Genomic DNA, 14,674 nt, shown 5'->3' on the forward strand with positions numbered 1-14,674 from the left:
AAATCCCCTGGAAGCACCAGGCAGTAACTTCCAGCTTGTATACTGCGCACCCCAAGGCAATTAATTTGTGCAGGGATACTGACTCCTTCCCATTCCCCTCCCAGCTCTGCTTCGCTGGGCATTTGCCTCCTCAAAGGCTCATTGTGAAACCCAGGGGCATTTCAATTCCCAGGGTCCCCCCCCTCCCCAGCAATCCTGGCGAGGGAGGGGCGCCCTCTAGTGCAGGGCACAGCGCAATCGGTGGCACCCGGGCAGAGTTGGACCAGCGCCTGTCAACTCTCCGCCTGGCTTAGAACATCCATCCGAGTTCTGCGTCTCTTTGTTATTTCTGTGCCCCCGGAGAGGCCAAAGCCAAGGGGCTCAGCGCAGGCCCAGGCGCAGGTCGGGCCCTGTCAGGGCCACCGGGCATCTGACTTCGAGGGGCCCTGCGGGCTTCTAGACAAGCACCGTGGCACCAGAACTGATGCTCTTGGCGACAGGGCATCTGGCCACCGGGCGCCTGGACGGTCGCTCCGCAAAGCCAGGGAAAGGCGGCAGCTGCTGCGGCCAGTGGGGTTTGCAGGGTCCCCCCGGCGGGGGTTCGATCCGCGGGTCCCTGCCACAGGAGGGATGAAACACGCAGGCAGGGGGGCCTGTGCCCCCCCCCCGTGTCGCTGGGATCCCTGTTCCCAGCCCCGCCCGCCCAGGCGAGCAAGTGGCAGGAGGAGCCGGGGCTGGGGGGGGGGGGGTCTCATCCTGGCTCTGGGAGGGGAGTAGGGTCTAGTGGTTAGAGCAGGGGGGCGGGGGCAGCCTGGGGGAAGCGGGACGTAGGGGATCGGGTGGGGGCGGGGCCGGACTCCTGGGATCTCTCCTTGGCACGGGGGGGGGGCAGTGGGGTCCAGTGGTTAGAGCGGGGGGGGCGGGGTAGATTCTCCCTGGCTGTGGGGGGAGGGGGGGGCTAGTGGTGAGCGCGGGGGCGGGGCCGGACTCCTGGGGCTCGGCGGGGGGGGAAGGGGCCGGATCTACTGGCCCTTTAAGGCGGCGGAGCCACCGCGCCTGTCACGTGACTAGAGGCACTTCTCCCCCCCCCCCTCACGCCGCAGGTGGCGGCAGCGTCCGTGCGTCACTTCCGGGAGCGCGCGGCGGCGGGCCGGCAGTGACGTGCGCGCGCCGGGCGGCAGGGGCCAGGATGGCGGCGGCCCGGCTGGTGAAGGTGAAGCAGGACATGGCCCCCCCGGGCGGCTACGGGCCCATCGACTACAAGCGGCACCTGCCCCGCCGGGGGCTCTCGGGTCAGTGCCCCGCCCCCCGGGGGCTCTGAGCGCCCCGCCCCCCGCCATGCCCCGCCCCCCGGGGGCTCTGAGCGCCCCGCCCCCCGCCATGCCCCGCCCCCCGGGGGCTCTGAGCGCCCCGCCCCCCGCCATGCCCCGCCCCCCGGGGGGCTCTGAGCGCCCCGCCCCCCGGCCATGCCCCGCCCCCCGGGGGGCTCTGAGCGCCCCGCCCCCCGGCCATGCCCCGCCCCCCGGGGGGCTCTGAGCGCCATGCCCCGCCCCCCGGGGGGCTCTGAGCGCCCCGCCCCCCGCCATGCCCCGCCCCCCTTCCCATGCGATGCTCCCCCACCCCCGGGGGCTCCCCATTCCCTGCCCCCCCATTCCTCCCTGGGGGTCCTGGTAGATCTCTAATCATTGTTGTGGCTTTTCTCTGGATCTTTTCCAATTTCTCCACCTCCTTCCTGAAATGGGGGAACCCAGAACTGGACACGATGCTCCAGCTGAGGCCTCATTAGCACCACCCCCACTTCTGGGTACCCCCACTTCTGTACTGCCTTGCTGTCTGTCCTCCCCTCCTGTGTTATCACCTTGTGCCCCCCTCATTCCCCCCTCTCCACCGAGCTTCAGGACTGTTACCATAGCTCTCTGCTGGGGGGGGCTGAGCCACCAAAGGGAAGCTCCGACCCAGGGCTACCCAGTTAATCTCCCTTTTTTGTTCTGGTAGGTTACAGCTTGTTTGCCCTTGGCATTGGCAGCTTGCTCATGGGTTACTACACCCTGGTGAAGTGGAACAGAGAGAGGAGGTAAATGTCTGTTCTGTGGCTGCGTGTCCTTCCCCGGTCCACCTGACTTGAGTGTGCAGGCTGCTGATCCCAGTAAACGGGCTTGTTCTCCCGTATTTGCATAGTATGATGATTGCTGTGTATTACAGAAGGTTGGGAGATCTTGCCGATGGCCTTATGACAGCTGAGCTGTGTAGTAGCCTAGTGTTCTAAGCACAGGCGCGTTTGACATGAAGGTACAGAAATGGTCCTTTGCTTACCCAGATAAGAAATCCACTCTTCACACCTTATCTTTGGTACCAGGCGTCTGCTCATTGAGGAGTTGGAAACCCGTATCGCTTTGATGCCCCTTCTGCAAGCAGAGTCAGACAGAAGGTAAGTGCGTTTCCCCCCTCACTCACTTCCTGAGGGTGTTCCTTTGGATTCAGAGTACCTATCTCCACGTGCCACCCTATTGACTTGATTTGCTCGCCCTTTGCTTCGGGGTGGGCCTTTTGGTGACTGACAGTCATGTCCAGGGAGAGTAGGATCTTGCACTTACTGGCTCACTGTTACCACCTTGCAGCTCCGGCATGTCCCTGCTAGCTATTGCATAAAGACCCAGGATACCTCAGTATCCTTAATGACTATTCACTGTTGCTGATGTCCTGGTATCTGTAAGGGCTGCAGGCTCTATCCCCCTACAGAGAGCAATGCCGTCTTTTTTTGTTGCACCAGAGAACCGCGTACGACTGGCACTAGAGATGTTAAATGGCATTTAATCAGCTAATGGACTAGTCGATGGAATTCCCATTGACTAGTCAATTAGTTGATAAGTGGCTCTGCCTTAATACGTTTTAAAGAGCCGCCAGGGTCTTAATACATTTTAAAGGCTGAAGCGCAGCAGGGGGACTGGGTGCAAGCCAAGAATCAGCTGTCCTGGCTCACACCTGGTCCACCTGCTGTGCTTGTGCTTTTTCAACATATTCAGAGCTGCCAGCCACTGTGCTTATCGGATAGTCTACTAGTTGCTTCCATCTTTAACTGGCACTGCCTCATTCACCATGGAGGGACTGGAGTTCCAGATTTAATGAGGTGGGAAGGAAGCTTCTGCCTTATTCCCAGAGGCCTCAGAGTCAGGAGATGGAAGGGTGACAAGAAGCCAAGTCATCCCCTTAGGTTCATCTGCTAAGTGGCAAGTGTGGAGGACTGGGGTAGCCGTGAGTGAGCAGGGTGGCTGGAAATCCCAAAGTTTGTGCATAATTAAGAATGTTAAGGACTGGTCAATCTCTCCCCCCCCCCCCGCCTCCCTTTTGCTGCCTCTATCAGAGGCAGCAAAGGGGGGGAGGGAGGAGAAAGGGTACTTCAAAGCAGCAGCACTGTACAGCTGACCTGGGGATCAGCTGTGCGGCGGCTGCCCCCTTTAAACTGTGGAAGCGGCATTCAAAGGGGCAGTGCTGTGGAGCTCGAGGTCCGCTGGGGTCTCTTAATCTCCCACTGACCCCAGGCTCCATTAGGGTGCTGTGGCTTTGAAATGTGGGGGCTCTTGTACATTTCAAAGGAGGAATGTGGAAGTGCCTGTCGACTAGTCAAGTGGGCAATGGAAATTCCATCGACTACTCGACTAATCAGTTAACCACAATTTAACATCCTCATGCAGGATGCGAGCTCACTGATTTTGCTTATTTGTTGTAGCCATTCCCTCAGGCCTCCAATATTCTGTTTTGTCTTTTATGCTGGAAGCTCTTCAGGGCAGGGCTCAGTCTGTGTAAGGCTCCTTGCACTCTGGAGGCCGACTGAAGACCCATGCCAGCCTCGTACACTTGTGCAGGAGTTTTCAAACTATGGATCACGACCCAGCAGTGGGTCATGGAATGTCGGGCCCTGGGTCTCATTGCTGCAGGGCAGTCTGGTGACCGGAGGGGGTACTAAGGCAGCTCCCTGCCTGTCCTGGCACCGTGCCCCAGAAGCGGCCGGCAGCAGGCCCAGCTCCTAGGTGGGGTGGGGAGCACACAGGGCTCCATTCACTGCCCCTGCCCCAAGCACTAGCTAGGAGCCATTGGCTAGGAACCTGCTGCTGGCTGCTGTCTGCTTCTGGGGCGCAGCATGGTCTGCGGTGCCAGGAGAGGCAGGAAGTTGCCTTAGGGTCCCCCCCCCCCCACTGCACTGCTGAGCAGGAGCTGCTGCTCTCTTGCCCCAGCCCTGACTTCCTCTTCCCCCAGGGCTGGAGCCCCCTCCTACGCCCCAGAGCTCCCATCCTCAGCTCCACCCCGAGCTCACCCTCAAATCAAGTTATGTTGGGTCACGGCATCAACGATTTTCTTCAACTGGGTGAGGAGAAAAAAAGTTTGAAACGCTCCTGCACCGAAGGAGTCTCTGTTAACTGAGACGAGGCTCTGCTTTGTCTCCTCAAAGGCTGTTGGCAGGTCTCTTGCTTTGCGAGACCTCAGATTGCTACAGACGCTTGTGGAGTAAAGTCTCTGGCTGCAAAAGCAGTGCCTCTTTGTGGCACCCAGGCCTGCGGTGCCAGGGTTCTGTGCCCAATGCGAGGTGCACCCAGTTATCTGCAGAGACCTTGGTTAAATCTCTCCCAGTTGCCAGTGCTAACTTCCCTGAGGGTGCGAGTACTTCAGATGGAATGGCCTACCGTGCCTCCTTAAAACGTGGCCCGTCACAGCCCAATAGCCTCTGAATCAAACTCGAGGGCCAGCTGAGGGTGTAAAGGCTATTTTATCTGACCCCTGCATGGTGCAGACGAGATTGTCTGGATCAGAAAGTACTGAACGACACAGGCTTTTCTTTCCGTTTAAGGACCCTGCGGCTATTACGGGAGAACCTCGAAGAGGAAGCCAAAATCATGAAAGATGTTCCTGGATGGAAGGTTTGTGCCTGGCCATGCTGGTAACAAAGGGCAGTCTGGGGGCGGAGGGTGGGATGGCAGGAAAGCTGGTGGAAGTCACTGACACCAGATCATAGTGCACGAATTGGTGGCTTGTAATGAGTCTCCCAAAGGCTGTTTGTAACTGGGGTAGAAATGAATCATTCAGCAGGACGATCCCGTCTGCCTTAAGGTTTCCTCAGCAGGCCCAGGTGACACCTCTCTGAAGGAAGGCGTTTGTGCCAGGTTTCCTTCCAAGGGCAGGGTGTGAATGGGAGCATGCACAGCTGATGCTGAGCAAAGTGGAATCAACACTTGAGCCTAGTCGGCCTGGAGTCCTGGTCCATAGGACAGGAGCAAATGCAATTAGAGGAAAAGTGGATCTAGAGGACACATGGACATTAATGTGCCAGCGGGGTGTTTGTAGCACATGCAGGGTCTCCGCTTGTGAGGGTCACTGCCGTTCGCGAGACACCTGCTGAGATTCCATCGGGGAGCTCAAACTGAAATCCTCTTGGTTCCTAGTGCGGCCAGCAGTGGCAAATTCCTCTTTGACGTGCATCCCTGGGAGTCCTCCCCAGTAGGATGTGTGCGCGCCCATGTGCTGCCCACTGCAGAATGCAAAGCCGTGTCCTTGGGCCTGTGTAGGGCAGCAGCTTCTGCCTCCAAACTCTGACAGACAGGACGGCCCAGGCCTGCCCCCACTCTGCTCCCTCCTGATCGCCTGCGGCTCATTGCACATCTGCTGATTCTCCGCTTCCCGCCTTTCTCAGCCTAGCAAGTCTCTTAGGGTCTCCTTTGTTTTGTTTTATGTCTCTCTCCAGTCTTACCGCAGCCCATTTTCGGTCTGTTACCCCTCTCGGTGATACCGAAGGGCCCAGGTTTGGACCCTGCCAGGATGCTTTTTGCTGTAACAATGGGTCTTTGAGCTGCCCCGGAGACACCCGCCGCCTGCCAAAGTGTAAGGACTGAGGGATTTAAAGACCTGTCTTGGAAGGATGGAGGCTGGACTGAAACTTCTCCGAACGAAGCACTCGCTAGCTCCAGGAGGTCTGCCTCCTCTCTGGTGACTGTTGCAGCACCTTCAGACCGTCAGAAGAGGAAACCTCTCTTCCCTGCCGGGGAAAGGTCACCCTGTCAATCCCACTCTAAGGAGACATTCCTCGAGGGTTACAGATGAGGTGCCATCTGGTGCCAGCTCTGAGCAGCCAGTGCTGCCAAAGCAGCAGCCTGTGGAGAAGAGACAGAGCAGGGAGCCATCTGCCTTGTAGCAACTGACACCTCTTGGCATCAAGATGCACACAGGCCTCCTGTTCGTGCTCTGTGACCATCTCCTTCCCTGCACCAGTGCTCCAGAGTCAGAGACGTTCTCCACAAACCTCTCCATTGCCGGCCTTGCCACCTCGGCACTGACCCCAGAACCCCCGACAGCAAAGTCCTCTTCATCCCAGGTGAGGCAGGATTCCTCGCCACCCTGTCGCCTCAGGAGTCTGTGGATTTTAGAGGTCCATCTGGTAACCTCCAAGGCATCGGCCCTGTTTCAATCCCGAGGCCTTCTTAGCAGTCAGCAGAAATCTCTGTTGAGCCCGGTTCAAAGAACAGACTTCAGAACGGCTCTAGGCTCACTTCTCTCCTGAAAGAGAATCGTAGAATCCCAGGGCTGGTAGAGACCTCAGGAGTCATCAAGTTCAGCCCCCTGGCCAAGGCAGGACCAACCCAACTCAACCAACCCAGCCAGGGCTTTGCCAAGCCGGGACTTAAACACCTCTAGGGATGGAGATTCCACCCCGTCCCTAGGGAACCCATCCCAGCGCTTCCCCACCCTCCTACTGAAAGAGTTTTTCCTAATATCCAGCCTAGACCTCCCCTGCCGAAACTTAAGACCATTGGTCCTCGTTCTGCCATCCATCACCACTGAGACCAGCCTCTCTTCATCCGCTTTGGAACCCCCCCGCCAGGGAGTTAAATAGAGAGTCAACAGAGATTCTCTACTCTGTCTTGTCTAACCTGGATGATGCGAGGCAGCCTGCAAACAGCTCCCTTCCTGATGCTTCATGTGAGACTGGATCTCAGGTGCCTTCCGATGAAGTGAAGATCTGCATTTGCTCCCAGGGCATCAGAGTACCTCAAAAGGGTCAAGACGCTCCAAGGTGGTGGACGAACCCACTGAAGTTCAGTATGGAAACCCCATTCTCTCATCCTCCATCCTCAAAGATTCTCGTACGACACGCGTCTCTTCGTGGGTGTGGGGTTTGACATTCAGTGCTGAGCAAGAGGTCGTGCTCCCATCAACGGTCTGGTGCCAAGAGCAGTTTGATACACACGTCAAAGCCAGGGTAATGCAGGAAAACAGAACAATTGTCTGGGTGGAACGAGATCCCAGCCCTTGTGTGGAGTTGCTAACGCCGTGGAGCCGGTACATTTCCGATCACTGAGATTTCTAGCTTCCAGGCTTCTGGAATGCAGTTGCAGAACAGATCTTGCATCAGGACCATAAATAGGAGCAAAGCAATTCTGATAACACCATGAGTGTGTGCTCTGCTGTATGCTTGTCTTCCTCTTTCTCTGACTCAGGCCTGAGCAAAATACGGCCCACGGGCCACATCCGGCCTGCTCCTGTGCTCCCCGCAGCATTTCAAAGCAGCAGCACCGCATGGAGCCCAGGGTCATCTGGGGAGCCCCCGGGCTCCACATGGCGCTGCCGTTTTGAAGCGCCCTCTCCTTGCTGCCTCTTTCTGATAGAGGCAGCAAGGGGAGAAAGCGATTAGTCGACTAGTGTGTCAGCTGTCTGATAAGCATTTGCCTAGTGGCTCACATCCCTAGTTGGAAAAGACCTCAGGAGGTCGAGTCCAGCCCCCTGTCCAAAGCAGGACCAACCCCAGCCAGGTCAATCCGAGACCTGAAAACCTCCAGCGATGGAGATTCCATCCCAGGGCTTCCCTGCCCTTTGGAAGTGGAAGTGCTTTCGTTCCTGCTGCTCTCACGCCTCTCAACCCTCAGATCTTGGAGAGTGGAACTGAGAGTCGTGGAATTCAAAGGGGCAATTCAAAAGCAGAATTGCAGCCGGGGTGGTGGGGACCCAGGGCGAGCTGGCAATCAGCTGCCAGCTGTTAATACATGTAAAAGGCAGAGCGGCAGCGGGGTTAGCTCCCGGGGTCAGGAGCTAACCCCACTGCAGCTCCTCTGCTTATCGACCCGTTGATGGATTTTTCCGACAACTGGTCGATGAGTTGATTAAACTAAATGTAACCTCCCTTGCCCGGAGCTGCAGTAACTCTCTCTCTCTCTCTCTCTCTCTCTCTCTAGGTGGGGGAGTTGCCATGGCACACAGACCGCTGGGTTCCTCCAACCACGGACGAGCTCTATTATCTGCGGCCTATGAGCGAGCTGCACAACGAGAAGTACGGCCTGCAGTGGTATGTCTGACGCTGGGCCAGGACTCGCCCCAGCCTGCGGGTTCCGCCAGTTACCGCACGAGTAGCGTTGTCTGCACTCAAAGGCCAGGCGTGCAAAGTGTGTGACATTAAAGTCTGGTGGAAACGTGTGTGTGTGTGTGTGTGTGTGTGTGTGTGTGTGCACGTTTGTTTTCTCAACAGCTGTCTCGTGCCTGGCTCTGTCCAGCCCTATTAGCTACCGGGGCCTTCGCCTAGGGATCTCCTGTGCACAAGAGCCCTGGAGCGAGGCTGCTGTGTCACTAAGGTACTGGGCTGGGACTCAGGAGCAGGGATGTCAAAAGTCGGTTAAATAGGTAACTGTGTCACTGAAAATTGCCACGGTCACATGCCGCCGGCTCTGCAGGATAAAGCTTAAATAAACTTTGTACAGCGAAGTGCACAGCAAAGCCTTCCCGGCAGCGGGACCCCCAGCGCCTGCTAGCCCAGCTCCCGGGGAGGCGGCTTTCCTCCTGCAGCAAAACCACCTCCCTGGGAGCCAGAGCAAAATCTGCCCGCTCATCTGTCCTTCTGGTCTGTCTGTCAAGTGGGGATCGGGCAGGTGGGCAGATTTTCCTTTTCAGTGCTGGCTGGCTAGAACATAGTATCTTTGGGGCCATGATCTCTGAGGAGGGGTCTGGGCAGTGCCTAGTGAAGTGGGCTCCTGTCCCCCCACAATCGGGATCTCCTGCTCTTGCTCACTAAGAGCAATTCATGGGAGAGCTGGTGACACTCTCCCTTCCTGGCCATGGTCCCCCGGGGCTTGTTTTCAGCGGCTCCGTCTTCCAAGCCCCTCCAGGGGAGAAGCTCCTCTTTCCAGCGTCAGCAAAGATCAATCAAAAAGCTTCATTTCTCCCATGTCCTTCAAAAGCCCAGCTCTCTTGTGCCCTGGGCCTCTACAACCTTCAGCCTCTTTCCTGGAGGAGAATGAGAATTGCGGTGTTCCCCGCCTGCCTGAGATGTCCACCTGAAATTCTTCTTGGGTTGAGGGGAGCTTTCTGGCACAGCCCTCTACGTATTTCTAATTTTTCCTGGGCAAAATGGGACTAGCCGTGGAAGGAAATCCTCAAGGCAGCTACGAAAACACTTCCAGTAGCAAACTGAGTCATGTCTGTAAGTGCCTTGAAGATCTATCCTAGAAGCCAAGTGATGGGGGGAGGTGGGGTGGGTGGGTGGGTGTGGGTGTGTAGTGTCTAGAGCTGTCAGCTGAGAGTGAGTCCCTGCCTGGCAAACTTGCAGTTTCTACACCCAGGAGGGAAGTACGAGGTGGGGGAGAAGCACTGTCTTCATTTTGCCTAGGCACAGACCCCCACATTGGACAAGGCATTTACGTTTCTAACTCCCGCTGAAATCGACAAGGATCGTGTAACTAACTGCCTTTGAGGATCAGGGCCAGAGAGATTTGCATGACGTAAGTCAGTGCTGGGTCGGCTAGGCTAGTGAGCAGGCGCATGAACGGCCCTCCATCTCAGCGGCCCGCAAGATTGTCAGAACCAAAACGGTCTCCTGGGATAGGGTGGTTTTGCTCACTGTGCTTGCGTGCCTGGAATTTGAAGGGTGTGTGGTTTGCACACAGGGCATTGGAGCCGCTCTCCGTCACTCAACACAACCCTCACCTCCTGGGCCTTTGCTTTGTGCGTGAGACACTTCGCTAATATGGTAGTAAAAAGCCCACGTGGAGGGAAAGCCAGCAGAATCTGGCAACCCGGCACATGGGCGACAGCAAACAAAATGTCTCGTGAGCTACATGAGCAGCCCCCATGGGCTGCAGGTTGCCTATCACTGATGTAAGCCAGGCTTCCCTGGAATATCTGTTTCAGATCCAGAAATTGAATGCAGCTTGCCTGAATTGCAAACCAGGGTCCTAGTGGTGAAAGCAGCTGGCCTTGTACCTTTGGGCTGGGGGGGTGTAAAATGCATGGAGGGGCTCCCACTCAGCGCAGCCCTGGGATTCCCCCCCCCCCCACTGGTCTGCAGAACCAACTGGGCAGAAAGTGAAACTGAAGAAAGTGGCAGGGGCAAAAAACAAAATAAAACAAGCTCCTCTTCCAGTTCCTCACTCTAGCAGCTTTAACAAGTAACCTAGATCAGATCCAGGAACCGCATGTCTCTCTCCAGCTGCCTGATTAACGCCTCCCTTGAAAACAACAGGGCCAGAAGCTAATGAGAGAGCGGGGGAAAGTCACGCCGGCAGACTGAATTTACGCGCGTGCTTAACCGCAGGCAGATCGGCATGGAAGAAAATAACTAGGCTTGACCGGCCGTTTAGCTTCTAGGCACTGCAGCGCAGGCCGTTGTTGGGTTATTAAAGACCTGCGAGGGGGCTCGGAAGGGAGGCTGTTTTGTGCAAACTCTGGAAAGAGCCGTTCCAAACCTACCTCGCTAAGAGGTGCATTTTAGCACGGCCTTGAGAACCCGAGAACCCCGGGGCTTGGGTGCGATGACTTTGCAGCTGCCTGCAATCAGACAATGAATTTTGAAAACCAGGCTCTTTAAAATTCAGTTTAATCCTGCTCCCTCGCCTCCCCTCCACCCTCTTGTTGCTTTTTCAGGGTGTCTATTGCCATGGCCTCCTTTCCTAGTGGGAGCTGCTGTTTTACCCACCCTTCCCAGCAGGAGGCGCTGTCCCAGGCAGATGCCAGGCTGCCTTTCAGCTGTGGTCCACGAAGCTTGCCCTTTGAGTGCTTCGCAATGTCTGGATCCCACAGATGCATCTCCATGGGCTTCACTTCACTGCCCCCACACTAGGGACCCAGAGGGGAGACCTCTGCCCCTGGCCAGCCCATCATGCTGATGTTGTGGCAGGTGGCTGCGCTAATTCAGAAGGCTGGGGCTACGTCCACAGCGGGGCTATGGGATACCTCATTCCAGGGCAGAGTGGGTGGGTGGGCGGCAGCCGGCTGACCGTGCCGCCTGTGTGCAAGTGTAGGCAGGGTTGGTCTGAGCCGGGTGAAGCTCACACCCTGCGCAAGGGGCTGGCACGCAGGCCAGGCTCCCGAAACAGCCTGCAGGGAGGTTGTCCGCTCTGAGCTGTCCAGGCAGCCACTTCCCCTCTGCCAATTCCCCTCCCGTTTGTGCGGGAGAGACTTTCTCTGCAGCCCCATCTACGCCTCTTCCCCGGGGGGCAGCCTGACTCCTTGGAGTCGACCAACTGGGGCTCTGCCTGGTTTTAATAGAGGCTGATTCCAGGCAGAAGAGCTCTCGCTGTGCCCCAGGGCAGTGGGAGAGACCAGGAGCTGCCCCAGGGTCGTTGCCTCTGGGGGGAGGGGGTTGGGTCTGCAGAGAAGATAGCGCCTTCCTGGGCAGAGCCAGAAGCCCGTCCTGCAGCCGCCGAGGGAAGGAAGCCGGCGGGGAGCTGGAGGAGCTCGGTAAGCGGCTCAGCTGGTGGGGGGGGCGGAGTGTCGCAGTTCAGGGTGGCTGTGGGGCGCAGGGAGGGCGGCACCCCGCTGGGGGCATTGTGGGGGGTGGGCGCCTTCACCAGCTGAGCTGCTCTGGCTCCTGTGCACATCTTGGGCTTTGGAAAGGGCCCTTCCAGGGGGCCTCTCCCTGGCTCAGCAGGTGCCCTGGGGTCCTGGGCGGCAGCCGAGGAAATGGCCAGTGGTCTCTGTCCTGCAAACCGTGCCCAGGCCTCCCGAGCGGGGCTGAGCGGTGGGGAAGGGAGGTTCCTGCTTTTGCCTGAGCCCAGTGACCTCTCCTGCCACGTCTGTGCTGGGTACCTCCGCCCAGCACACGGCCTCCCTGTGGCTGGAGTGGCCAGCTGCTGCCCGTCGGGAGTGACCCCGCTCCGGCCAAAGGGGTGACACTGGGGCCTGGGGACAGCTCTTGGCGAGGCGCTTTGCAATCTGCTGAGCTCCTGCCCTGGTGCGTGTGGGGGTGAAGCCAGCGCCGGGCTGCATAAGAACGGCCAGACGGGGTCAGACCAAAGGTCTATCCAGCCCCGTGTCCTGTCTGACGACAGCGGCCGATGCCAGCTGCCCCAGAGGGAGGGAACACGACAGGGAGTCCCCACGTGATCCCTCCCGTCACCCACCTCCAGACAAACAGTGGCTAGGGACACCATTCCTACCCCTCCTGGCTAATAGCCATTGCTGGGCTTCACCTCCGTGAATCTAGCTAGCTCTTTTTTGAACCCTGTTAAAGTTCTAGCCTTCCCCACGTCCTCTGGCGAGGAGTTCCACAGGTTGTCTGTGCGCTGAGTGAAGCAATGTGTCCTTTTGTTTGTCTGTGCTCCAGCTGCCCCCACACTCACTGGCGGGTGGGGAACAGGCCACGCTCGATGCAGGCGCCCCTCCAGGTGCCACTTCCTGCCTGTCCCTGTGGATGCAGCCTAGTTCTTGCATCTTAGCTGGCTCTTAGCCCCCCTGTCCAGGCCTTGTGCTGGCAGGACCCGGCTGAGACCTGCCAGCTCGTCCCGCCCCAGCGCCCTCGGGTGGCCACGACTCCCCCTGGGCCGCTCCCCATGGAAAGAGCGAACCCCCGGGACTTGTTGAACCTGCTGGCTGGCCGCCTGGGCAGGAAAGGGTGAAGCGATTCCCCGCTTCCCATTGGGCGCAGGGGCTGCCGCTGCTGCCTCCGACCAATCGCCCCCCTCGCCTGCAGCCGCCGCTGGCTCCTCACTGGCTCCGGCTCCGGGAAGGTGGCTTCTGCGCTCGGAGCCGTCAAGCAGCGGAGCAGCAGCAGCCGCCGCCCGGGAGTTCCGGCCGCTGGGAGCCAAGGCAGGCGGGGAGCAGCAGCACCCCTGCCCGGTGCTGAGCCAGGGAACATGAGCTGCCCGGCCACGCGGAGCGAGGAGCAGCCCGAGCCGCTCCGGTATCTCAGGTGAGCGCGCGGCTGGGCTACCGGGGACGGGTCCCTGCGCCCGGGGGGAGGCCACGAGGGGGGGCCGGACCCCCCCCACGAAGTTGGGAGCCGGCAGCCCCGGGGTGGGCAGGGAAAGTTTCTGCAGGGGGGGGGGGGCTGGCTGCCCGCGTGGGGAGCGGGATCCCCGTTCGGTTCCGCCGGGCGCGGGGGCTGGGGGGGGGGCAGGGCCCGGCCCCCGGTTCCATGCACAGGGGCAGGCAGATGCTCCCCTGAGCCACCGGCCGGGAGGGAACCGTGGAGGCGACCGCGGGCTGCTGCTGTCCCTGGTCCCCTCTCGAGCTGGGCAGGGCTGAGCTGGGGGGCAGCCGGCGGCCGTTCCCCGCGCTCCCCCCGCTGCTCCGGGCTGGCCCTCGTGCCGCCGAGCCTCGTGGGTTCCTCGGTGGCGGGCGCGGGCGATTTCTGCAGCTGACAGGTCCCGGGGCCCTAGTGCCGCCACCTGGGGCCGCGGGTTCGAGCCCCTCGTGTCCCGTGTGTCCGCGCGGCGGCTCAGCAGGGCTGGGGAGGTGCCCAGGCCGCTGCTCTGGAGGAGAGCGGAGGCTGGGATCACCGGGGGGTGCCCAGAGAGGGGTACTAGGACCAAGGGGGCTTCCCTTCTCCGGCCGGAGGGGAGGTTTGGCTGAGCCCGTCCGGCTCGGTTCTGGCTGCGGGGCCGTGGAGGCGAGGCGGACGCGTCAGCTCCGTCCTGCAGCCCTCTCCCCACGTGCAGAGGGGCGCTCGGCTCCCGGTGAGCCTGGCCCTCCTCCCCGGGAGGAGAGAGAGACCCCGGGGCGCTTGGGTCCGGGACGTGCCGATGCGGCTGGCCCACTGCAATCCTGGCCCCTCAGCCTCGGCGCTGTGACCCACAGTCCCCCCTTCCTCCCCTCCCCGCTGTCCCTCTGGAATGGGGTGGGAGGCCCAGCTCAGAGCATCCTCTGGTCGGGCCAGCTGGCCTCAGCCTGCCCAGGGGGAACCCCCGTCCTGGCCGAGCACCCCTGGAAATGAATCTCTCCCGCACCACATTGTCCAGGGCTCAGCTGGGGGACTGGTCTCCGGCCTAGGGGCTGCCAGACTTGGCTGGCCCTGCCCTGGGTTGGTCTCTGTTCCCCCTTGGCCAGTTCTGCCTGCTGGGGCGGGCAGCTCCTTCCCGAGAGGGGCCCCCAATGCTGCTCCACCCCCCCCCAATGCTGCTCCACCCCCCTCCCAAGCTTCAGGCGGAAGACGACCCTGCGTGCAGAGGCTGCGGCGGGGGGAGAGGAGCCCTTGTCGCTGCAGCCGATGGGGTGGGGGGAGCACAGGCTGCCTGGTCCCCAGAACTGGCTGCCCAGGGCGAGTTGAACGGCCCCGCCCTTGTGGGGGGGGTTGCAGGGGCGAGGACCTCGCACCCCTCGTCCGCGGGAGCGGGACCCTGCAGAGCGCCCCAGGCCTGCAGCTGCCTCTTCAGCCTCCCAGCTGGCTGTGGGGGATTTGAGGCTGGCGCCCTCCAGGCAGGACTCCACCCCAGCGAGCTGGGGCAGG

The 14,674-nt window shown here is 60.0% G+C and overlaps 2 protein-coding genes across 2 annotated transcripts in view; both read left to right on the top strand.

Moving 5' to 3' along the window:
• The first annotated feature begins 1,110 nt into the window (after positions 1 to 1,110).
• NDUFA13 (NADH:ubiquinone oxidoreductase subunit A13) lies at positions 1,111 to 8,433 on the top strand. The gene is made up of 5 exons (XM_075902801.2): positions 1,111 to 1,271; positions 1,975 to 2,053; positions 2,336 to 2,407; positions 4,823 to 4,892; positions 8,196 to 8,433. The coding sequence occupies exons 1-5, from the start codon at positions 1,169 to 1,171 to the stop codon at positions 8,313 to 8,315; spliced, it is 444 nt and encodes a 147-aa protein (XP_075758916.1). The 5' UTR covers positions 1,111 to 1,168; the 3' UTR covers positions 8,316 to 8,433.
• Positions 8,434 to 11,292: 2,859 nt separating this feature from the next.
• The window catches only part of YJEFN3 (YjeF N-terminal domain containing 3), a 45,987-nt gene continuing 42,605 nt past the window's right edge, over positions 11,293 to 14,674 (top strand). Inside the window, exons 1-2 of the mRNA XM_075902800.2 lie at positions 11,293 to 11,688; positions 12,920 to 13,138. Of these exons, the coding sequence (XP_075758915.1) occupies positions 13,083 to 13,138 (56 nt within the window). The 5' untranslated portion in view covers positions 11,293 to 11,688; positions 12,920 to 13,082. The remainder of the gene's footprint in view (positions 11,689 to 12,919; positions 13,139 to 14,674) is intronic.

This window comes from Pelodiscus sinensis, chromosome 32 (assembly GCF_052426305.1).
Source record: "Pelodiscus sinensis isolate ZL-2025 chromosome 32, ASM5242630v1, whole genome shotgun sequence".
NCBI classification, from domain to species: Eukaryota; Metazoa; Chordata; order Testudines; family Trionychidae; genus Pelodiscus; species Pelodiscus sinensis.